Genomic DNA, 17,984 nt, shown 5'->3' with positions numbered 1-17,984 from the left:
CAGGCTGGAGTCTAAAGCGATCCTGCAGGGTGAAAAATGGGGACTCACTAAAGGTTAGAGTGGAGAGGGATGACTAAGGTTATAAACAAAGTATTTCATTGTTCATTTACCCAAAGCAAGCATCTGGTGCTTAATATGTATGTCAGGCACATTGCTAGGTGAGGGTTACAATGATGGCTGTGACACAGTTCTAACCTGGACAGTGCTCACAATACAGCCAGGAACACAGACAGAGAAATAACTTGAACACTGTGTGACACATATTTGTAGCAGAGTTACATGCAAAGTGCTAAGAAGCACAGGTGGGAAGGTTTAAATCTGCAGAGAAGGGCAAAGGAGGCTTCACCAAGGAGGGGTCATCAAGTTAGACCTTGAAGGGAAAAAACCATGGGCTCATCAGGCAGAGAAGGGCATACTAGCTACCTACAGAAAGCCTTTGGGAAATCTACAATTTGTTGGGAAGATCATACTTCTACGAAATTAAAAGGTGCTGAGGTTGTATCATTCAAATATAGAGAAAGGATCAAATCCTTAAAAGCACAGTGTTGAAGAAGAGTGTTACTGTATAAGCTATGTTTTAGGACTAATTGTAGTCATCACTTGTCGTCCTCAGCTATGATTTCAGAAGACTGTGAACGTTAAAAAACATTGATAAAAATCTTAGACTAAATATAAACAATACAGAACAAGATATAAAACTAATTAAATGATCTGATGGCATTTTAACCATGAAAAGAAACATATTAGACATTCAAGGTAGAAAGGGTATAAAAACAAATCAAATTATCAATTGCAATAATTTTACTTAGACCAGACACAATTTCAACATTTTTCTCTGGCAGAAATTGTACCCAATAATCATGCAAAAAGCAAGGGGAAAACTTGGCGGGGGGGAGGAGGGATGAGAAAACTGTGCTTTAGAAAACATCTTCTCTTCTAGGAAAGAAAGCAGACTCCTTGCCTTTAAAAGTTCCAGGTATGCTTGTTGGCTTCCACCTGACAACTGGATTGATTCCAATCACATACAAGGATACTGTCTTCATTTTAAATCCCTAGTTCGCCTGTGAGCATGGTACACAATAAACTTTTGTTTTAAAAGAATATTACTACAATTGTTTACATCATATATAGGTGAAGTTCTGAAAAAACTAACATTAACAATTACATTTTAAAATACAGAATTGTTATTGGAAATTAAATATACCTCCTGTCTAAAACAAAACAAAATATAACAGAAACAAACAAACAAACCCTGAAGTCAAGCTACAAAGTAACTTCATGAATTCCATTTAAAATCAATGATGAGACTAATGTTCATAGCATTATTTACAATTGCCAAGATATGGAAGCAACCTAAGTGCCCATCAGTAAATAAATGGATAAAGAAGATGTGGGGGGCTTCCCTGGTGGCGCAGTGGTTGGGAATCCGCCTGCCAATGCAGGGGACACTGGCTCGAGCCCTGGCCCAGGAAGATCCCACATGCCGTGGAGCAACTAAGCCTGTGCGCCACAACTACTGAGCCTGCGCTCTAGAGCCCGTGAGCCACAATTACTGAGCCTGCGAGCCACAACTACTGAAGCCCGTGCGCCTAGAGCCCGTGCTCCACAACAAGAGAAGCCACCGCAATGAGAAGCCCGCGCACCGCAATGAAGAGTAGCCCCCGCTCACTGCAACTAGAGAGAGCCCATGCGCAGCAAAAAAGACCCAACACAGCCAAAAATAAACAAAAAAAAATTTTTTTTTTAAAGTTGTGGTATATATATACAGTGGAATACTATTCAGCCATAAAAAAGAATAAAATTTTGCCATTTGCACCAACATGGATGAACTTAGAGGGCATTATGCTAAGTGAAATAAGTCAGAGAAAGACAATGATATCACTTATATATGGAATCTAAAAAAATGCAACAAACTAGTGAATATAACAAAAAAGAAGCAGACTCACAGATGTAGAGGACAAACTAGTTCTCTGTATCCAACAGGGAGAGGGAATGTGGGAGGGGCAATATAGGGGTAGGGGATTAAGAGATACAAACTATTCGGTATAAAATAAGCTACAAAGATGTATTGTACAACACGGGAATGTAGCCAATATTTTTTAATACCTGTAAATGGAGTATAATCTTTAAAAATTGTGAATCACTATATTGTACACCTGTAACTTATATAACACTGTCCATCACCTATACATCAATAAAAAAATGAAACAAAATAAAATCAATGATGAGATTCTGCTAAAAATAAGGTAAACTAATAGGAGGCAGTATTTGTAAAATACTCGGTAATAAAAGATAAAAGACTCGGTTTCACAATGTTTTTGTAATTTACCAAAACTATAAATCTAACTTTTAAATTACCGAGGTCACATGTAATTCAGTGTATAATTATAGAAAGGAAGCTTTAAAAATTATAATTTAATCCAGTAATTGCATTCCTGGACATTTATTTCCCTCAGAGAAATATAAACTTGTAACATAAAAACCTGTATACAGATATGTCTAGTAGCTCTGTAAATTGAAAATAAATTCAGATGTCCCTCAAAGTGTGAATGGTTAAACAAGCTGTGGTGCATTCTTATTATAGAGTACTACACAGCAATAAAACAGTAGAGAACATTGATACGTGTAACAACTTGCATGAATTTCTAAAAAATTATGCTGAGGAGACAGATACAAAAAACTCTCAAGTTACATACTGTATGATTTCATTCATGTAACATTCTTGAAATGATGAAATTATATAAGTAAATTATATTTCTATAATGTATAGAAAGAGGACAATTAGTGGTTGCTAGAGATTAAGGAGGGGGTGAGGATGGAAGAGAAGTGGAAGTGTGACTGCAAAAGGGCCACACGAGGACCCTTGGAGTGATGGAAATGTTCTGTATCTTGATGGCATCGATGTCAATATCCAGACTGCGATACTGTTCTATAGTTCCGCAAGCTGTCACCATTGGGGGAAAATGGGTAATGGGTACACAGGATGTGTGTATTATTTCTTATAACTGCATGTTCTGTGAGTTATGAACTGTGAGTTCATCATCATCTCACAATTAAAAGTTTAATTTTTTAAAATTATAATTTACTCAAATTTTATCACAGTGATTACGTGAGGCTGGGGGAGGAACCAACAAAATGTTTGAGTGTTTCTAACTACACTGTTAAAACCAAACAAAGGTTTGCTGCACCCACTACATCAAAAACAAGCTGTGAAATTTCCTGTTTTATGACTATTAATGTTTATGTAATTTTATAGTGCTAATTATGCTTGTATTATTTTAGTAACTTTTTCCTTTGAAAGACTTCATGTGCTTAAAAATGCATCTACTTTTTACCTCAATTCATCAGCTGAATATAACAAAGATATTACTAATTCACAAAAGGCAAGGACACAGTAAGTTTGGTCAGTGTTATATGGCCAAAACCTGATCAAGCTTGTCTTGGTGCTTCATAGCTACAGATTAATACTCTGAGAAAGAGCGTACTATGTAAACTCATCTCACCATAGTTATAATCCAGGCAATAATGAATATGAATCAGTCTGTTTAAGATTTTCTAATTAATGTTTTCAGCAAGGAATTTGACATAATTATTTATCTACCAAACTGTATTACACAGGTAATTGTTTAAATAAGGCAGAATGCAGTTTTTCCATTGAAACATGTACAATAAATAGTTTTGAGCGTCTAAGACCAAACGGTTTACAAAAGTAGTTTACAAAAGGAAAGAGGGATGGTATTAGGCAGGGAGAGGTTTATCCTAGAGTAGAAGGTGAAGGTATGCCAAGATCGGAATTAAAAACCCATTCATTCAGTTAAGGTATCCAGAAAGACTGGAGGTCAAGATTAAGTCATGCAAAAAGACAAAGTCCCTGCTCTCAAGTAGCTCAGGGAAGTAGAAGGACCATAGGAACTTGGAACTGATATACTCCAGTTACATCTTAGGATGATGGATTTATGGATTTATGTTGTTTCTATGGAAAATTGCATTCAAAGTTCTGATCAAGTAACTCAGAAACAATATTTTGGAAGATTGACACCTGCCAATATATTGTCCAAAGATTTCGGACTGACACATATTTTTCATGTGTGGACAGTCTGAGTTAGACATTTAACAGCTGAGTTGTTTATTGCAGGTCTCAAAATAACAGCAGTTCTTGTGAAAGTCCAATTGGGTTTTCTGATTCCTCTTTCAGTGCTTTTTAAAAACTGACTTTGCTGCTTATTCAGTCATTGACAAATTGACAATAAGTGGAAAATTCCCGTCAGTGCATCAGTCTGAGGTTCAAGGTAAGATTCAATGAGACCATTTATTCTAGCAGATGTCTCAAGAGATTTTCAAAACATTCTTCTGTTTATTCATAACAACAAAAGGGAGTATTTTCGATAATAGATAATAAGTTTGGACTTATAAGGCATATAAATTGTATAAAGAATAAAGAAAAGCACAAAAACACAATAAACCAAAGTAGTGCTACATGAAAACGAAAAAAAGAACTTACTTAAAATGGCAGGTCTTAAGGCATAAATTATGGTTCTTCATAAATAATGCATTTTCATTGTGATCAATTATTTTACATAGGCTATGAGGTAAAGTACTTCAAGAAATATAAACCAAATAATCAAGTTCATGATTAAAGCCTTTTCTAAAATCACTACCTTATTACTGGTAGGGAGCACTTTTTCAAATGCAGGCTTTTTCCAAAGAAAGCCACTGACAGTGGTTAAGGCAGCTGTCTATCTAGATTCTGGTAACGTATCACATAACACACCTAAAAAGTAGGTTTAGCTAAAACCTAGTGAATACAAAGTCATTTTACAGCTCATCCTTAATACTCACAGAACAATTTTGCATGTTTATTTATATACCAAAGTTTTCTAGAACAATTTTTTCCAGTTCATGTGTATTATCTTTACCAACTAAATGGTAAAATTAATCACAGCTTCCTCAAAGATGGAGACTCTGAATACTGAATTCAACATAGACTATAAAACTCCCTAGGGAAACTCATCTTTGGCCATGAGGCCTAGCACTGAGTCTCATACAGAGCAGGGGACAAATGAATGATGACTAAATGGAACCAAAATGAATCATGTATCTTTTTAAATAAGTGGTATATAAAACAGAACACAATTCTTCACACACAGTAGGACTCCAGCAAATATCTGAAGTGCTAATTGTGTTCAGTCCCCTCACTTGGATCCCTGGTGGTACTTAGGACTAAGAAGTTATTCTAACTAGATTAGTCCTTGTTCCCCATTCAATCCAGGTTGCAGGTGCCAGACAATATGATGAACCTCACTGCAACGTGGTTATTACTGGTTTCCACTTTGAGTGTTTACAATTCTCTTGAAGGTATAGAAACTTAAGAGCCTGTTCAAGTGTTTATTTTGATCATACTGAGAATTCAATCAATATTGCATATATTAGTAGTATAATTGATTCTCCTTTCTGAAAATAATGTACTTATTGTATTAGCAAAGGGAAACAGTCAATCTCAATATTTTTAAATTACTGTATATGGAGGTATACATATGTAAGTTCTATAGGAATTTTTCCCCCTTTGTGCGGGAGAGCAGGATCTAGGAGAAAATCTCTTTGCTGGATTTTTTAATTGCTTAAAAACAAAAAAACAGACACAAGAGCACAAATCTAAGTAAAATATCATCCTGCTGAAATACGCTGCAATTTCTGAACACTGGTTGGTTGGCCATGCACTAAAAAACCAGAGTTAAATGAAACGACCTATATTCTATAATGAGATATAGATCAATGAGTTCTGTTTATGGAAAAGCAACAGTTTTTCCAGAGGAACAACTCTGTCTCAGTTGCTTAATTTCTTTGAGAACAAATCAAACCTTTCAGGGGAAATCGAACCAAAGCAAATGGTAAGTGGACCTTTCTCATTTTAACAAGACCAGTCCCATCTAACCACCACCTAAATTAACTTCCCTTCCATTTCTATCCAACTTCTGGAAAACTTAGCCTCAACAAGGGCTTAAGCCTCAAATGTGCACAGCAGACTGGTTTGTTAACAAATGAGTCCAAGAAGATAGCCACTAACTCAACCATTATGGGGACAAATGTTTGTCTGGCTGCAACATTTATATTTTTAGAAGCTGAGCGTTTCGTTTCGTATGTATAACTTCAATTTTCTCCCCTTACCCCAGAGGGTAAATTGTAATAAATCCTTGAGAAGACAGTACATTCTTGCTGAGGAAAAAATACAACAGAATGAGAAGGCTGGCTGTGCTAGGAGAAGTGAAATATAAGTACTACAAGGACTCTAGAGAGCGTCTGGTCCAACACCTTCATTTCATAAGATGAGAAAACCAGAGCCCAGAGGGGTTAAATGGCTTGCTCATGGCACACACACCAGCTTCGTAATACGGCCAGTCTAGGACTAGAGACTGTATCTATCAAACCACTGTCTTCTGGTTTACATCAAGTATTTTCCAAACTTTTCTTCTAGTTTTTCTTGCTTTGGTAGTTTCCTAACAATTTCAAGTGTGAATTTCAGAGAGAAAAGGCAGCTTAAAGAGTTTATTTACAACATGCATTTTAGTCCATAATTGGTTAACACTAACACTTTCTTCACATGTTGACTAGCGAAGACATTTTATAAAATGACTACCACTTAGAATTACAAATGCAATAGTTGCATACACATTTAAAGGGTATGTGTTACATTTTGCAAGTGTATAATACTATCAGTCTTTACCTTTTAAACGTAACAGTTTATTAAGATGTGTTTACCCAACCTCCTACACGTTAGTGGTGTTTACATGCCTCTAAGTACTGCCTGCCCAACAAGGTCTAACTTCCCTATTTTAAAAAGGCCCTTAGTTGGTTTATTTTGCTGGATTCTCTTCATTAAAAGCAATCTCTTGCAAACTATCAAGCTCATAATAATTTTTCTTCAGTAGTTTATTTCTTCCCCGCAAGATCCTATTTAGATTCATAATCACATTGACTAAGATCACAGAAAACAAGCCAGTAATTTGCCTGGCATATAGTAGATGCTACAGAAAGCATCATTAAATACCACAATGTAAGAATAAAAACGACTTAAATGTATTAAGAGCTGGCCCTAAGCCAGGCCCTGTTGTAAGTGCTTTACATGTGTTAACTCATTTAGTCCTCACAACAACAATATGAGGTGGATAGTTTTGTTATTCTGTTTTACAGACGAGCAAAATGAGATCCAGAGAGATTAGATAATTTACCAAGTTACACACCTAGCAAACAGAAGAGGCAGAATTGAACAATGATACACTTGCTGCTAACTACAACACCTCACTGCCTTATCACGACACTTCTCATGGGCTTCGCTCTGTGTGAAGGTAAAATCCCAAAGACTTTCCCTGGCCTAAAGTACCTTGGTTCACCTTGAACTGGGGTGGGGGTAGACAGAGACCTTAAAAACATTATATGGTTTATTCCCTTCCCCTCACTTCCCAAAATTATACTGTTAAAGAAAAAAAAGCTATTTAAGATGAACATGAAGGAGATTCAAAAGTCCCAATAGAGAACCCCAACTTCCTGTTGTTATGATTTGGGGTAGAAGGGAAAATAGGAATGATTATAAACAGCAATGCTTATGAAACCTTTTTTCTTAAAACAAAAACCAAAAAAACCCTGAGAACTTTGGGAGCCTTGAGTTGAAATATATCTTAGATCAGTGCAATCCAAACCCTGCACTTTTAAAAGTAGGAAGCTGTAACCCAAATATGAAATGGTTTGTGGAGGTCATAAGGTTTAATGGCAGATCTCCTAATTTCTGGCTTAGGGTGCTTTTCACCTCCTTCTCATGTTTGCAGTTAAAGAGAGAGCTTACAGTGGACCAGAATTTCAGATACCACCTACCCACTGTTTTAAAAGTCTATTTGTAAATGGGCTGTGGGTGTCCATGAAAAATTATATTCCAAGTTCCGGGCCAGGCCCCCAAAGCCTGCATGGTACTCTGATAGCCCCTCTTCAACCTCACATTTTACATAACTTTCATAAAAATATAATCATTTTTATGACAAAAACCCACATCTGCTCTAAATTCAACCTGGAACACTAGGCACCAACTTCTACATTCTATGTAAGTGGTCCCTGAAAGGGGGCTTTTTCTACCTCTCCAAGCAGACAGATGCGTTGGTAGTGGTGGTGGTACGTGTGTGCTGGAGTGGGCAGGGACGACACAGGGATCCAGATTAGGGAAGAGCAGAATAAACACCCTTGGATGTTTGTAACTCACTAAATTCATACTGAATAAGACAATCACTATAGAAGTTAAACATGCCTTGGCTGTTGACGAGAAAAGGGTTACTGGTTCCCCTGACCCTCTCCCTCCCCATCCTTTATTTGTGAGTTCTGGACTTTGTGAGGGCTATATTGTATATCAGCCTACAGGGATTGGCATCTAACCAATCATCAGGCATTATTCAGTTCATGAAAAATGCTTCACAATGATATGACTTAAAATAATTCAGACACTTCCATATTTTAATTTATGTATTTTATAGTATTAAAAATGTACAGCGCAATCTCTAATGACATTTTATCACCTGCAATGAATCACTATATATGAATCATAATAAACTATAATATTATCAAGACTATGAATAATGAAATGATCAGCAATGTAGCCAACATTTATTGGTATATCAAATATATTGGTATATCAAATTTATTTTAATAAATAAATTTATCAAATAAATCTAAATTATAATTTTAAAAAAACCTCAGACCAATGACAAATGGAATGTCTATAGCAATCTAAGTTTAATTGAAGAGCACCATTATGTAATATCCCCAATTTAGTTATGGTAACATAGCCTCCAAAAGATGAAGATAATTCCACTGAATTATTGAAGTGACAGTGGGAGCAACTTTTGAATGCTGTACAACTTCTCAACTGAAACCAGTAAGCACGTGAATTACTGCTGTTTGTGACTTAGGGCCTGATGCCCTTACCCTAGAAGAAGTCTGTTATTTTTCACTGCTGGGCATCAAACTGACTTGCTAACTGTTATCATCACTAACTGGAAGTATACAAAGCCTTACATCCAGTTTTACTTTGTCTGTCTCTGTCTCTCTCTGTTTGCAGCTATTTGTAGTTACATTTTGGGCATGAAGTAGTTACTTAATATTCCTAACATATCCAGTCTGTTGGTGTTATGAATTAGATTCTTCTTCCCCCTTCAGTGCAGGAAAAGCACTATAAAACCATTTAACACATTGAGAAAGTAATTATCTCCCAGTACACTGAAGGTGTGAAGGCAACTTCCCAAAGTGACATATAATTCCATGAATGATTAAGCCCTAGAAGAACCCTAGAAGAACCTCTACGTCATCTTCCAGTTAAAAACAAAGGAATAATGTCCATTTTAAAATGAACCAAATTATGGGCATACCTCTTGACTGGAACAGAAAAAAAAAATTAGCTTATGGAGCATTCTCAAAATACCTTAATATTTCAAAGTAGTAAGGTGAGGCACTGGACTTAAATGATCGGCATCATCCAGGGTATGAAAATTCTCTATTTAAATCAACTCCTGGTCAACAGCAAGGAAATAACTCAGTTTGAAAACTGGCAATAATTGGATTTTAAAAATTAAATAAATTTTAAAGTTTTAAATTAAATTTACTTTCCCAATTTGTATAGAAAACAAAGAAAATTGCAATTCTTACTTAATATAGACAATCCAGATACTCAAGGTCATAAATTGCTAAAGTTTTTATTGAACTCAGTTTGGTAGTAGTTTCCTCAAATTCAAATTGTGTCAGAACTACTCACATAATTAGATTTGGTTTATTCAGCCTGTAAATGCAGCAACAGCCCTTTTTCTTCCCCCCTGGATGAACGCCAGCTGCTCCTACTTTCTGCTTACCTTCTCTCATGCTTTCCATCACCACCGTGGCTCCTCTATCTCCCTCCGAAAACAGTACAGGTAAGAATTCAGATAACTGGACGTTTCGTCCCCCAAGTTAGAATCTTCTACATCATACATAAGACACGAAATGCAGCTACCTTCTCTTATGTAATAGTGGGATTGGGGAGGGAACGCACTCTGATCGAAACAGTTTATGTCATTTTACTGTGAATGATCACCAGTTTCAAAACTTCCTCCCTTCAAATATCTATAACAAATAGAATATATTTCTAACTGAAAGCCTACCTTTACTTGAAGCATGTAAAACTATTTGTACAGCCAATCACACACACTCTCACACACACACACACACACACACACACACACACACTCTCTCTATATACCTGAACGGGCTATTTTGATTTCTAATGTGGCAGAGAAACTCAATGTGTTTTTACTTTCTAATCTTCACATCAAATCAAATATGCACGTGTTAAACTCTGCTGTGAGGACTGTGTTACATAAGTTTCCTGTTGGCATCTCCAAACACTTCCCAATATCCTACACAGTGTTACTAACTCTAATTTAGAGCTAAATCTCTAAATTAGAAGGTCCACTAATTATGAACATACCTGAAAAACAATGTAGCAGCCAAAAGACACAACCTTACCCAGCACAAAGTTTTTTTCTTTTCTATTTTTCCTTTCCATTGGGTCCTTAACTAAATAAAAGGCTCTCATCTTATACTTTTCAATGCCCTTGATCCCTACACAGTAGTGTTAGAAGACAGCTGGACAATCAACTTATTATTTTCCTGAATCTGATACAAAATAGCCAAGTGTGGAGAGGCTTATAGTAAATTCAACCTCCAAAGAAAATTGTGTCAAATAAAAGCACACATAGCATGCTTTTCCAAATCCAGAAACACTTATTTTGGACATCAATTGTTCTTATTTTCATGTTACCATTTTCCGTAACTGTTTCACAGGTACCAGAAATGAGGATACTTTCTACAGTAATACACTACATTTAAAAAGAGAAGCAGTCTTCTACTTTACCTTTTAAAATAAGAGAATCTAAGCCCAATTCTAGAAAAGGAACTTGTCAAAAATTTGCTTTTCTGCATTAAGGAAAATAAAATTTGATTGAAACTGTATACTAATCATTTTGGATTTTACACATAATTACCATTCTTTAAAAGTTGCAGAGCTGTATTTTTATTTTTCGGTCAAACTTGGGAACAAAAAAAGAAAGAACTGTGACCTCAACTAATAAATTACGTCTTGAAATATATATACACAATCTTGTAGTACCCATGTTACTTCCAATGGTAACTGACACGCCCTGAACTGAACTGTGCCAGACAGTCCTATCTGTCCCATCGCTGACCAAACACTGCTTCTCTGTTTCTATTCATTAGGTATTATAAGAGGTCCAAACACAGCCCAGTATGCAAGGAAAAAATTACAATTTTTATGACAGCAAACTGATGCATTCAAGTTCTTTCTTGAAGTACATCCCCGTCCATGAGCATTAACAGACATTTTTTGATAGAGCTAAAATTACGTTGGTTGCAAGCTTTTTACTCTAAGAACCTTCGGCACCCTTACCTGCAGGTTTTCAAAAAACCCTCGTAAAAGTCAGGCACTATTCAAACCTTGCAAACCAAACTTGCCAAGAACCTCGTGCAATTATCTATAACCTTGGCTACACCGCCATCGGCCCGAAATTCACGGTCCTGGAGACCAATGCACCAAAATCCCAGAAGAAAGGCTAGCTGAAGCCCGACCTGCCGGGCTTCCTCTCCGCCGCCCTCTCTGCCGCATGGAGAAAAGCAAGGGGAGGAGAGGAGTGGAGCGAGGCTCACCAGCTCCGAAGATGCTCCGGTGACCTCTGGCTGCTCGGCGAGAGCTGGACCGGGAAGGCGCTAGTTCTGCCGCGGCGGGTCGTGTGGACTATGCCCCTGGTGCATTCCTCGCATTCCTGCACAATCTGTCGCCAGCCGAGGAGCCCGCGGTGCACGTTCCCCCCGGACACACACACCTGCTTATTGCTGCGCCCCGCGCGGCCACGGCCGCCGCGGCGCCTCTACTGCCCGAGCTCGCTGTCGCACTCAGCCAACACGCAGCCAAATCTCGGCCCAGCCGCTCACCCCCTCGCTTCCCGGGGGGGAAAAGGAGAGAGGCCTGAGCAGCCCCAGCGGCGGGCAGGGACACTCGTTCCGCCGGAGGGGGGGCGGGTGGGAGGGTGCCGCCGCTCCTCTTCAACTCCTGGCAGGGAGAGAAGGAAGCGGCAGCGCAAGAGGGCAGCCGGGGAAGCTTGGGGCTGGAGAACCGGGAGGGGTGGAGCGTGAGGATAGGCGGTGAGGGGAGAGGGGCGCACTGGACTGGGCGGTGGGCAGGACCGGCAAGGAGCGCGGGGCTCAGAGGGCAAACACAAGACCGTACAGGCAGAAGAGACGTGGGAGGAAGGGGAGGGGGCCAAGAAGCGGGAGTTGGGGCTGGAGAGAGGGACGGACAGCCCCGAGGGCTGGAGAAGGCGGGCGCCCAGGGGTGTTGGGGGCGCGGAGCAGCGTGCCAGGCGGGCAGGAGCTGGGAAGCCTCCGGTCAGACGTCCAGGAGGGCTCGGCGTGGCGCTCAAGTTTGGGGCTGGGGGCCCTAGATCCAAGAAGGCCAACGTGGGGAGGGGTCGTGCGCGGCATGTAGGGGATACCGGGGGAGAATAATCGCAGGGAAAAGCAAATGGAGGGTGAAACTTGTGCGCCTGCCGGGGGGAGGGGAGCAGGCAGGCGAGTGCGGGCAGAAACACGAGGCGGGGCAGGAAAGCCGAGGCGGCCGCGAGGCGGTGGGGACGGAGTAACGGGAGGGAGGCGCCCGTCCCCGTCTCCCTCCCTCCCTGCCCCGCGCCCCTCGCAGGCAAGTCTTGGCTCCGGCGCGACGGGGCGAGGGCCGGGGGTCTCGTGGGCAGAAGTCTCCGCGCCCTCCCGCGAGCCCGCACACTTACTTTCCAGGTTAGGCAGCAGCCGTCGTCGCTCCGGGGATCAGGAACATCGGCGCCGAGGGGTCGCCGCTGCGGCACCCGAAAAAATTAAAAAAGTGCCGCGGCCGAGCGGCTGCCCGCCCCTCCCTCCCCCTCCCGCCCCCTACCCCAAAGCGGCTCGCCCACCACCCCCGACGGCGGCGGTGGCCAACTTGCCCCTCTACCCCTTGCCCATGGTGCCGCCTCCGCGGCCGGCGTCGACGCGGACTCAGCCCCGGAGCCCCCTCTACTGCCCAGAGGCCGCCGCCGCCCGCCCAGCCGCCAGCCCGCCTGCCCAGCCAGCCCCAGGCTCCCGGGAACGTCAGCACGCCGCCGTCTCCGGACCTGCTCCCTGCCAATCCCATTGGTCGGAAGGAAAAGGCTGGCCCTCCCCATTGGCCCGGCCCTCATATTGAACTGACCAATGGGAACTGAGGTTTCAGGTCGCCATAGAGACCGATGCTGTTAAGAGCTAGAGGGCCTGGAAACGATGAGGAGTAAGGATGAAGGTATCTCTGGCTTTGGGCGCGGGAGGGGGAGGGGGAAAGAACTACCGGGGGATTCCCGAGTGCTGGCTCTGAAATTGGGGCAGCTTTCGCTTTGCCTTCCTGGCAACAGCAGCTGTGCATGGTAGGGTTTGTCCGTCGCGTCAAAGGCAGGGACAGCTGAGCCCCTATACGAATCCTTGAGAGCCTGGGAGTGGGCGTTTCACTTTTCCTGCGACTGGGGAGTCCCTCAGGCTCTGCCCTTTGACCTTTGACATGTGTGCAGCTTCTGCTTCTCCAGGTGAGTTTGCACCCCATCCTTTAAATCATTGCTTCTTCCTGACGTCACTGATCCACATGAATTCTACTTGTTCTTCCCAACCACTCCCCCTTCCCTGGGGTGGATCTTGCCTCAAAACCTGGGGTCTAAAGACTTAAAGGAGACTCAAAGATGATTTCCTTTGGATGATATTTTGATGAGGAAACAGGCTGACGTATTGTATGATGGATGTCATTGAGTCAATGCATGAGATAATGTGTTCCCCGCTTCCCAGAGAAAACCTCTAATCTCTCCATTGAAGGATATTTATTAAACACCCATCTGTGTGTGCATTCTGCACTATTAGCTTGACAGGTACATGGTCTGTCCCCTAAGGGTTTACAGGGTTGGGAAAGACACAGGTGATAGAGTTGATCCTGCATGTCTTTTGATGATTTCACAAGAGAGTAAAGGAAATAGATTACAGTTGATGGATTTTGTTTTCTAGGTATTTTCCAGTTTATCTCTAAATTTGATAAAGAAATTAACTGAGACATGGAATCACAAAAAATCTTGAACTTTAATTACAAGTGCTTTGCTTTCATTTAAAGTCACTTTGTTCTAGTTTGTCAATACCAATTTTTTTTGTAAATAAGTTTCATATTTAGATACTAGCTATTAAAGTAGGACTTCATGAACATATTAGGCTTTTAAGCATATTGCCTATGATATAATCACTGATATTCTTATGTTCCTTCTTTTTGGTGATTTTGCCATTTTTATACTAATTTCTTTAGAAAGAAGACTGTGTTTATGTTATTGCCCTTCAAGTTGGAGGGACCATATTGTGTGAAAATGCTGATAGGATTTTGGAAATTACAAATATTTTGTTGAGAGAAACAGATTAATATGTGTGCAAGCTACATATGTCTAACTACTGTCCTGAATTTTAAGTTGGATAACATGCTTTGCTTTTGGCTTTTATCTTACCATAATTGAAAATTACAAAAATAGATAAGAATTGTTAACCTGGTACCTTGATTAGAAAAACATCTTTCAAAAAGAAAAAGAAAAGGAAAACATCTTTCACAATTTGTAGTAAAATTGAACATCGTTGATAATCCTATGCAGGGTGGGACTGTGGAACAAAACAGCTGAACATGAGTGTTCCCCCTAAATATTTCCAGAACTGGGAAGAAATCAGAATTGGAAAAACCTTGGAGTGCTGTCTCTTGCCTTGCCATCATGGAAATTAGCTCATCATGCTTTCAATTTCTTCCTTTTGCTTTCTTTTTGGTGTTTGTTTATAGGAGAATAGAAAAAATGCACATTTTTATGAATAAGACTCATATTTAATGTACTCACAATATACCAGTGACTTGGTTTTTTTTTTTTATTTTTATAATCATGGAAGATGTGTCGAGTGGAAAGGAAAACATTGATATTTCCTTTTTCCTTGCCTTAGGCTAGCAAAGAAAGAAGAAAACAAGAACTAACTGATTTTTTTTACTCCAGTAATCTGTTCTTTTTGCATTTTTCTCAGATCACATGTTTGATGAGTATTTTGATATTGTGTATTTCATGTTTGTAATAATTAAAATGTTACTAAAATCCACCATGAAAAATGTCCCTTAAAATGTTGTCAATCAACATTATTATTATTATTGGTCATTCTCATGCTTCAGTGAAAGGTTTCTTTTGAACTTGCTCCTGTACAACCAAGCATTGCTGGATAAAGAAATCACTTTGTTCCACTAAAAGTTTATGCTATCCAGACTTGGCTGGGTCTTCACTGATTCTCTAAATTCCTTTCCTCATCAGGAGGGTGATTATCCAGGATACTGATCCAAGGACATTATTCAGTGCACTTCTCCCAAATCTGTCCTATTTCTGCTCTCCTCAGGCCTCCACTCTACTTCGTCTTCTTCCAGTTCTGCAAGTGATCTTGCCTCCTACTTGACTGAGGCATCCACCACGAGGTTTCTCAACTTAACTTTCCTAAATCTCAGTCTCAATTTTCACACTTCATCACTTCCTTCAGTCCTGGCTGAGAAGGGTGACAGCCTTCCGTTCCAAGCTCACACTCCACTTGTGCTCCTAAACATTGGCCATCCTCCCACCCCAGAATTTTCCTCCATTGATTATAATTGCTCTCTTAGATCATGTGTTACATCCTCTCTTCCAGAATCTTTTTCCTACACCTTACAAATATCTGATCTTTGGTAACACCACTATCCTTCTCCCTCCATATCCATCTATAGGCTTTTCTTTTCACCAAGAAACAATTTGAAAGGAATTTCTTGCAGCTTCTGTTTTTCACTCCCAATGTTCTTCTGAAGATTGTGCTGTTTGCCCTCAAAACCCTAACTCTTTTTGCCAATAAAGTTCTCCTCTACAAAAGTGCCCTTTACTTGCAAATTGCAATGCCTCAATTCCAGATTTCCAGTGAAGGGTAGAAACCATTGTCTCCCACCCCGAGGGTCCATAGAAATGCAAATTATTTACATGTGAAGGGGAAGCATTTCACCTGCTAGCCACACTACCTTGGTGGATCTAACTGCTGGGAAATTGAGATAGGAAGCAGGGCCTCTGCTCAGCTGACTGTGGGGCATCCTCAAGAACAAAAGTAAACAGTAGAAATCCACAGGAACTTTTAAATTACTATCTCAGAAAGAAGTCAACCTGAACCTTTCATGATTATGAAAACTTTGTAACTTTCCAATGTTTGTTATTTTCACATTAGCGCATAATGACTAGTAGTGAATTTCTGACAAAGAATAGCAGAGGCAGCAAGGAAAAGAAAGAAGCAGGAACACTGTCTCTTTTCTCATTCTTGGATGCCTATGGAGGAGGTGGGAGCAGTGAAGATAAGAACTCCACAAACACACTGCTTGGGCAGGGGGAGGTGTTGTTTGTTTTTATAAGGAATGTTAAAACAGAGGCAGGTGGCAAATGAGGGAAAGAGAGCAGTGGAATAAACTTGTCCTGGGAGAGGATGCTAGAGCTTAATAATAATTCTGCACAGGATTGCAGAATTGGCTGTATCCCACCTCCAGCACATTCTCTGAATAGGCAAATCCTCCCCTGCCTTTAGAGGCCCAGCCAAATAAACCATTAAACCTGTAAAGCCTTTTCTGAAAATTTCCTGATCTTATCCCCCTCTGGAGAGGATGATTTATGATTTAGTGTATTATTGCGGCACTTAAAACTCTCTACCCCGTGGTATAGTTATATAGTGTATGAGCCTTCTCTCCTAAAGGATCAGATACATGTCATGGTCATGACCTTAGCCTCCATAGTGCCTTGGACTACTGAAGTGCCTCCCACACTAAGAAAAGCCAACAGTCATGAATCCTTGTAGTCTCTGGAAGAATTTGACTTCCAACAATGAAAAATTAGAATCAGTAATGTTGAGAGGTAATTAGAAAAAGATGGACTAGAGTTTCATTGTGGAAAAGTGAGGTAATGTATGGCAGAACAGAGTAGAGGTTTCTGCCATGTAACCTCCTAAGAGAGAAAGGTCTCAGATCTCATCTCTACCAGGACCTATCTCTACTCCTCTATGAGGGAGGGGACCTGTGTGAAAACAACTGGCTGCAAGTGCTTTGGCTTGAAGTTATCATATTCAGAGCTAAGGCTATAAAATTCTGTATATTGGGGAAAGCAGTTGAAACTCAGCTTTGTGAAGCAGTTTAAGTAAGGGTTGCCTACATTTTTTCCATCTAAAGCATCCAGGTTGCTCTGTCTTTTGGAACACCATAGAATCATGCAAATTTAACAACTTCATAAAATCAGAAAGGCATCAAACATCTGGTAAGTATAATAGACATGTTTTCAAGTACCTATATGCATAGCCTTTGAAGTAAGCAGTCCTGCATGCCTCATGACCTTGCATCTGGCCATGGAATCAGCCCTGGTGGGGACCCGATACAAATGTAGCCAATCCATTGGCTGACCGTTGACCCATAACCTATACTAATACCAATCAGATTTTTTTTCCCCTGGAAATCTGGAATTGAGAGACCAAGTGAGCCAGAGAGAACAGCTGCCTTGGTCCTAATGTTTTCTGGGTTTTTATTCTCCCCATGAAGACAGAATATAATTCATTTTTTTATTGTTCCTTGATATTTTTAAAAAATTAAATATACTTGACATATAACATTGTGTTAATTTAAGATATACAGTGTGTTACTTTGATACATTTATATATTGCAATATGATTGCCATTGTAGTGATATTTATCACATTACATAATTATATTACACTATTGTCTATATTCATTATGCTGTGTATTAGATCTCTATGGTTAATTTGCCACTCATTGCAAGTTTGTAGCCTTTAACATCAATCATATTTCCC

General features: G+C 40.1%; 2 protein-coding genes across 11 annotated transcripts in view; one reads left to right on the top strand and one right to left on the bottom strand.

The window, feature by feature from the left end:
* PKP4 (plakophilin 4) overlaps nt 1-12,979 on the bottom strand; it is a 246,075-nt gene extending 233,096 nt beyond the window's left edge. For 8 of the 10 annotated variants that reach the window (XM_036857416.1, XM_036857429.1, XM_036857422.1 and 5 more), the window contains exon 1: nt 12,867-12,979. The gene's annotated coding sequence lies outside the window, so the exon portion shown is untranslated. Of the gene's footprint in view, nt 1-11,730; nt 12,041-12,866 lie in introns of those variants that run through there. The other 2 variants (XM_036857415.1, XM_036857427.1) reach the window with 2 other exon arrangements.
* Nucleotides 12,980-13,333: 354 nt separating this feature from the next.
* CCDC148 (coiled-coil domain containing 148) overlaps nt 13,334-17,984 on the top strand; it is a 258,625-nt gene continuing 253,974 nt past the window's right edge. Inside the window, exon 1 of the mRNA XM_036858270.1 lies at nt 13,334-13,667. Coding sequence (XP_036714165.1) covers nt 13,643-13,667 — 25 coding nt within the window. The 5' untranslated portion in view covers nt 13,334-13,642. The remainder of the gene's footprint in view (nt 13,668-17,984) is intronic.

This window comes from Balaenoptera musculus, chromosome 7, assembly GCF_009873245.2.
Source record: "Balaenoptera musculus isolate JJ_BM4_2016_0621 chromosome 7, mBalMus1.pri.v3, whole genome shotgun sequence".
In the NCBI taxonomy this organism is placed as follows: Eukaryota; Metazoa; Chordata; class Mammalia; order Artiodactyla; family Balaenopteridae; genus Balaenoptera; species Balaenoptera musculus.
The sequence above is the reverse complement of the archived record's forward strand: the minus strand, read 5'-3'. Positions and strand labels throughout refer to the sequence as shown.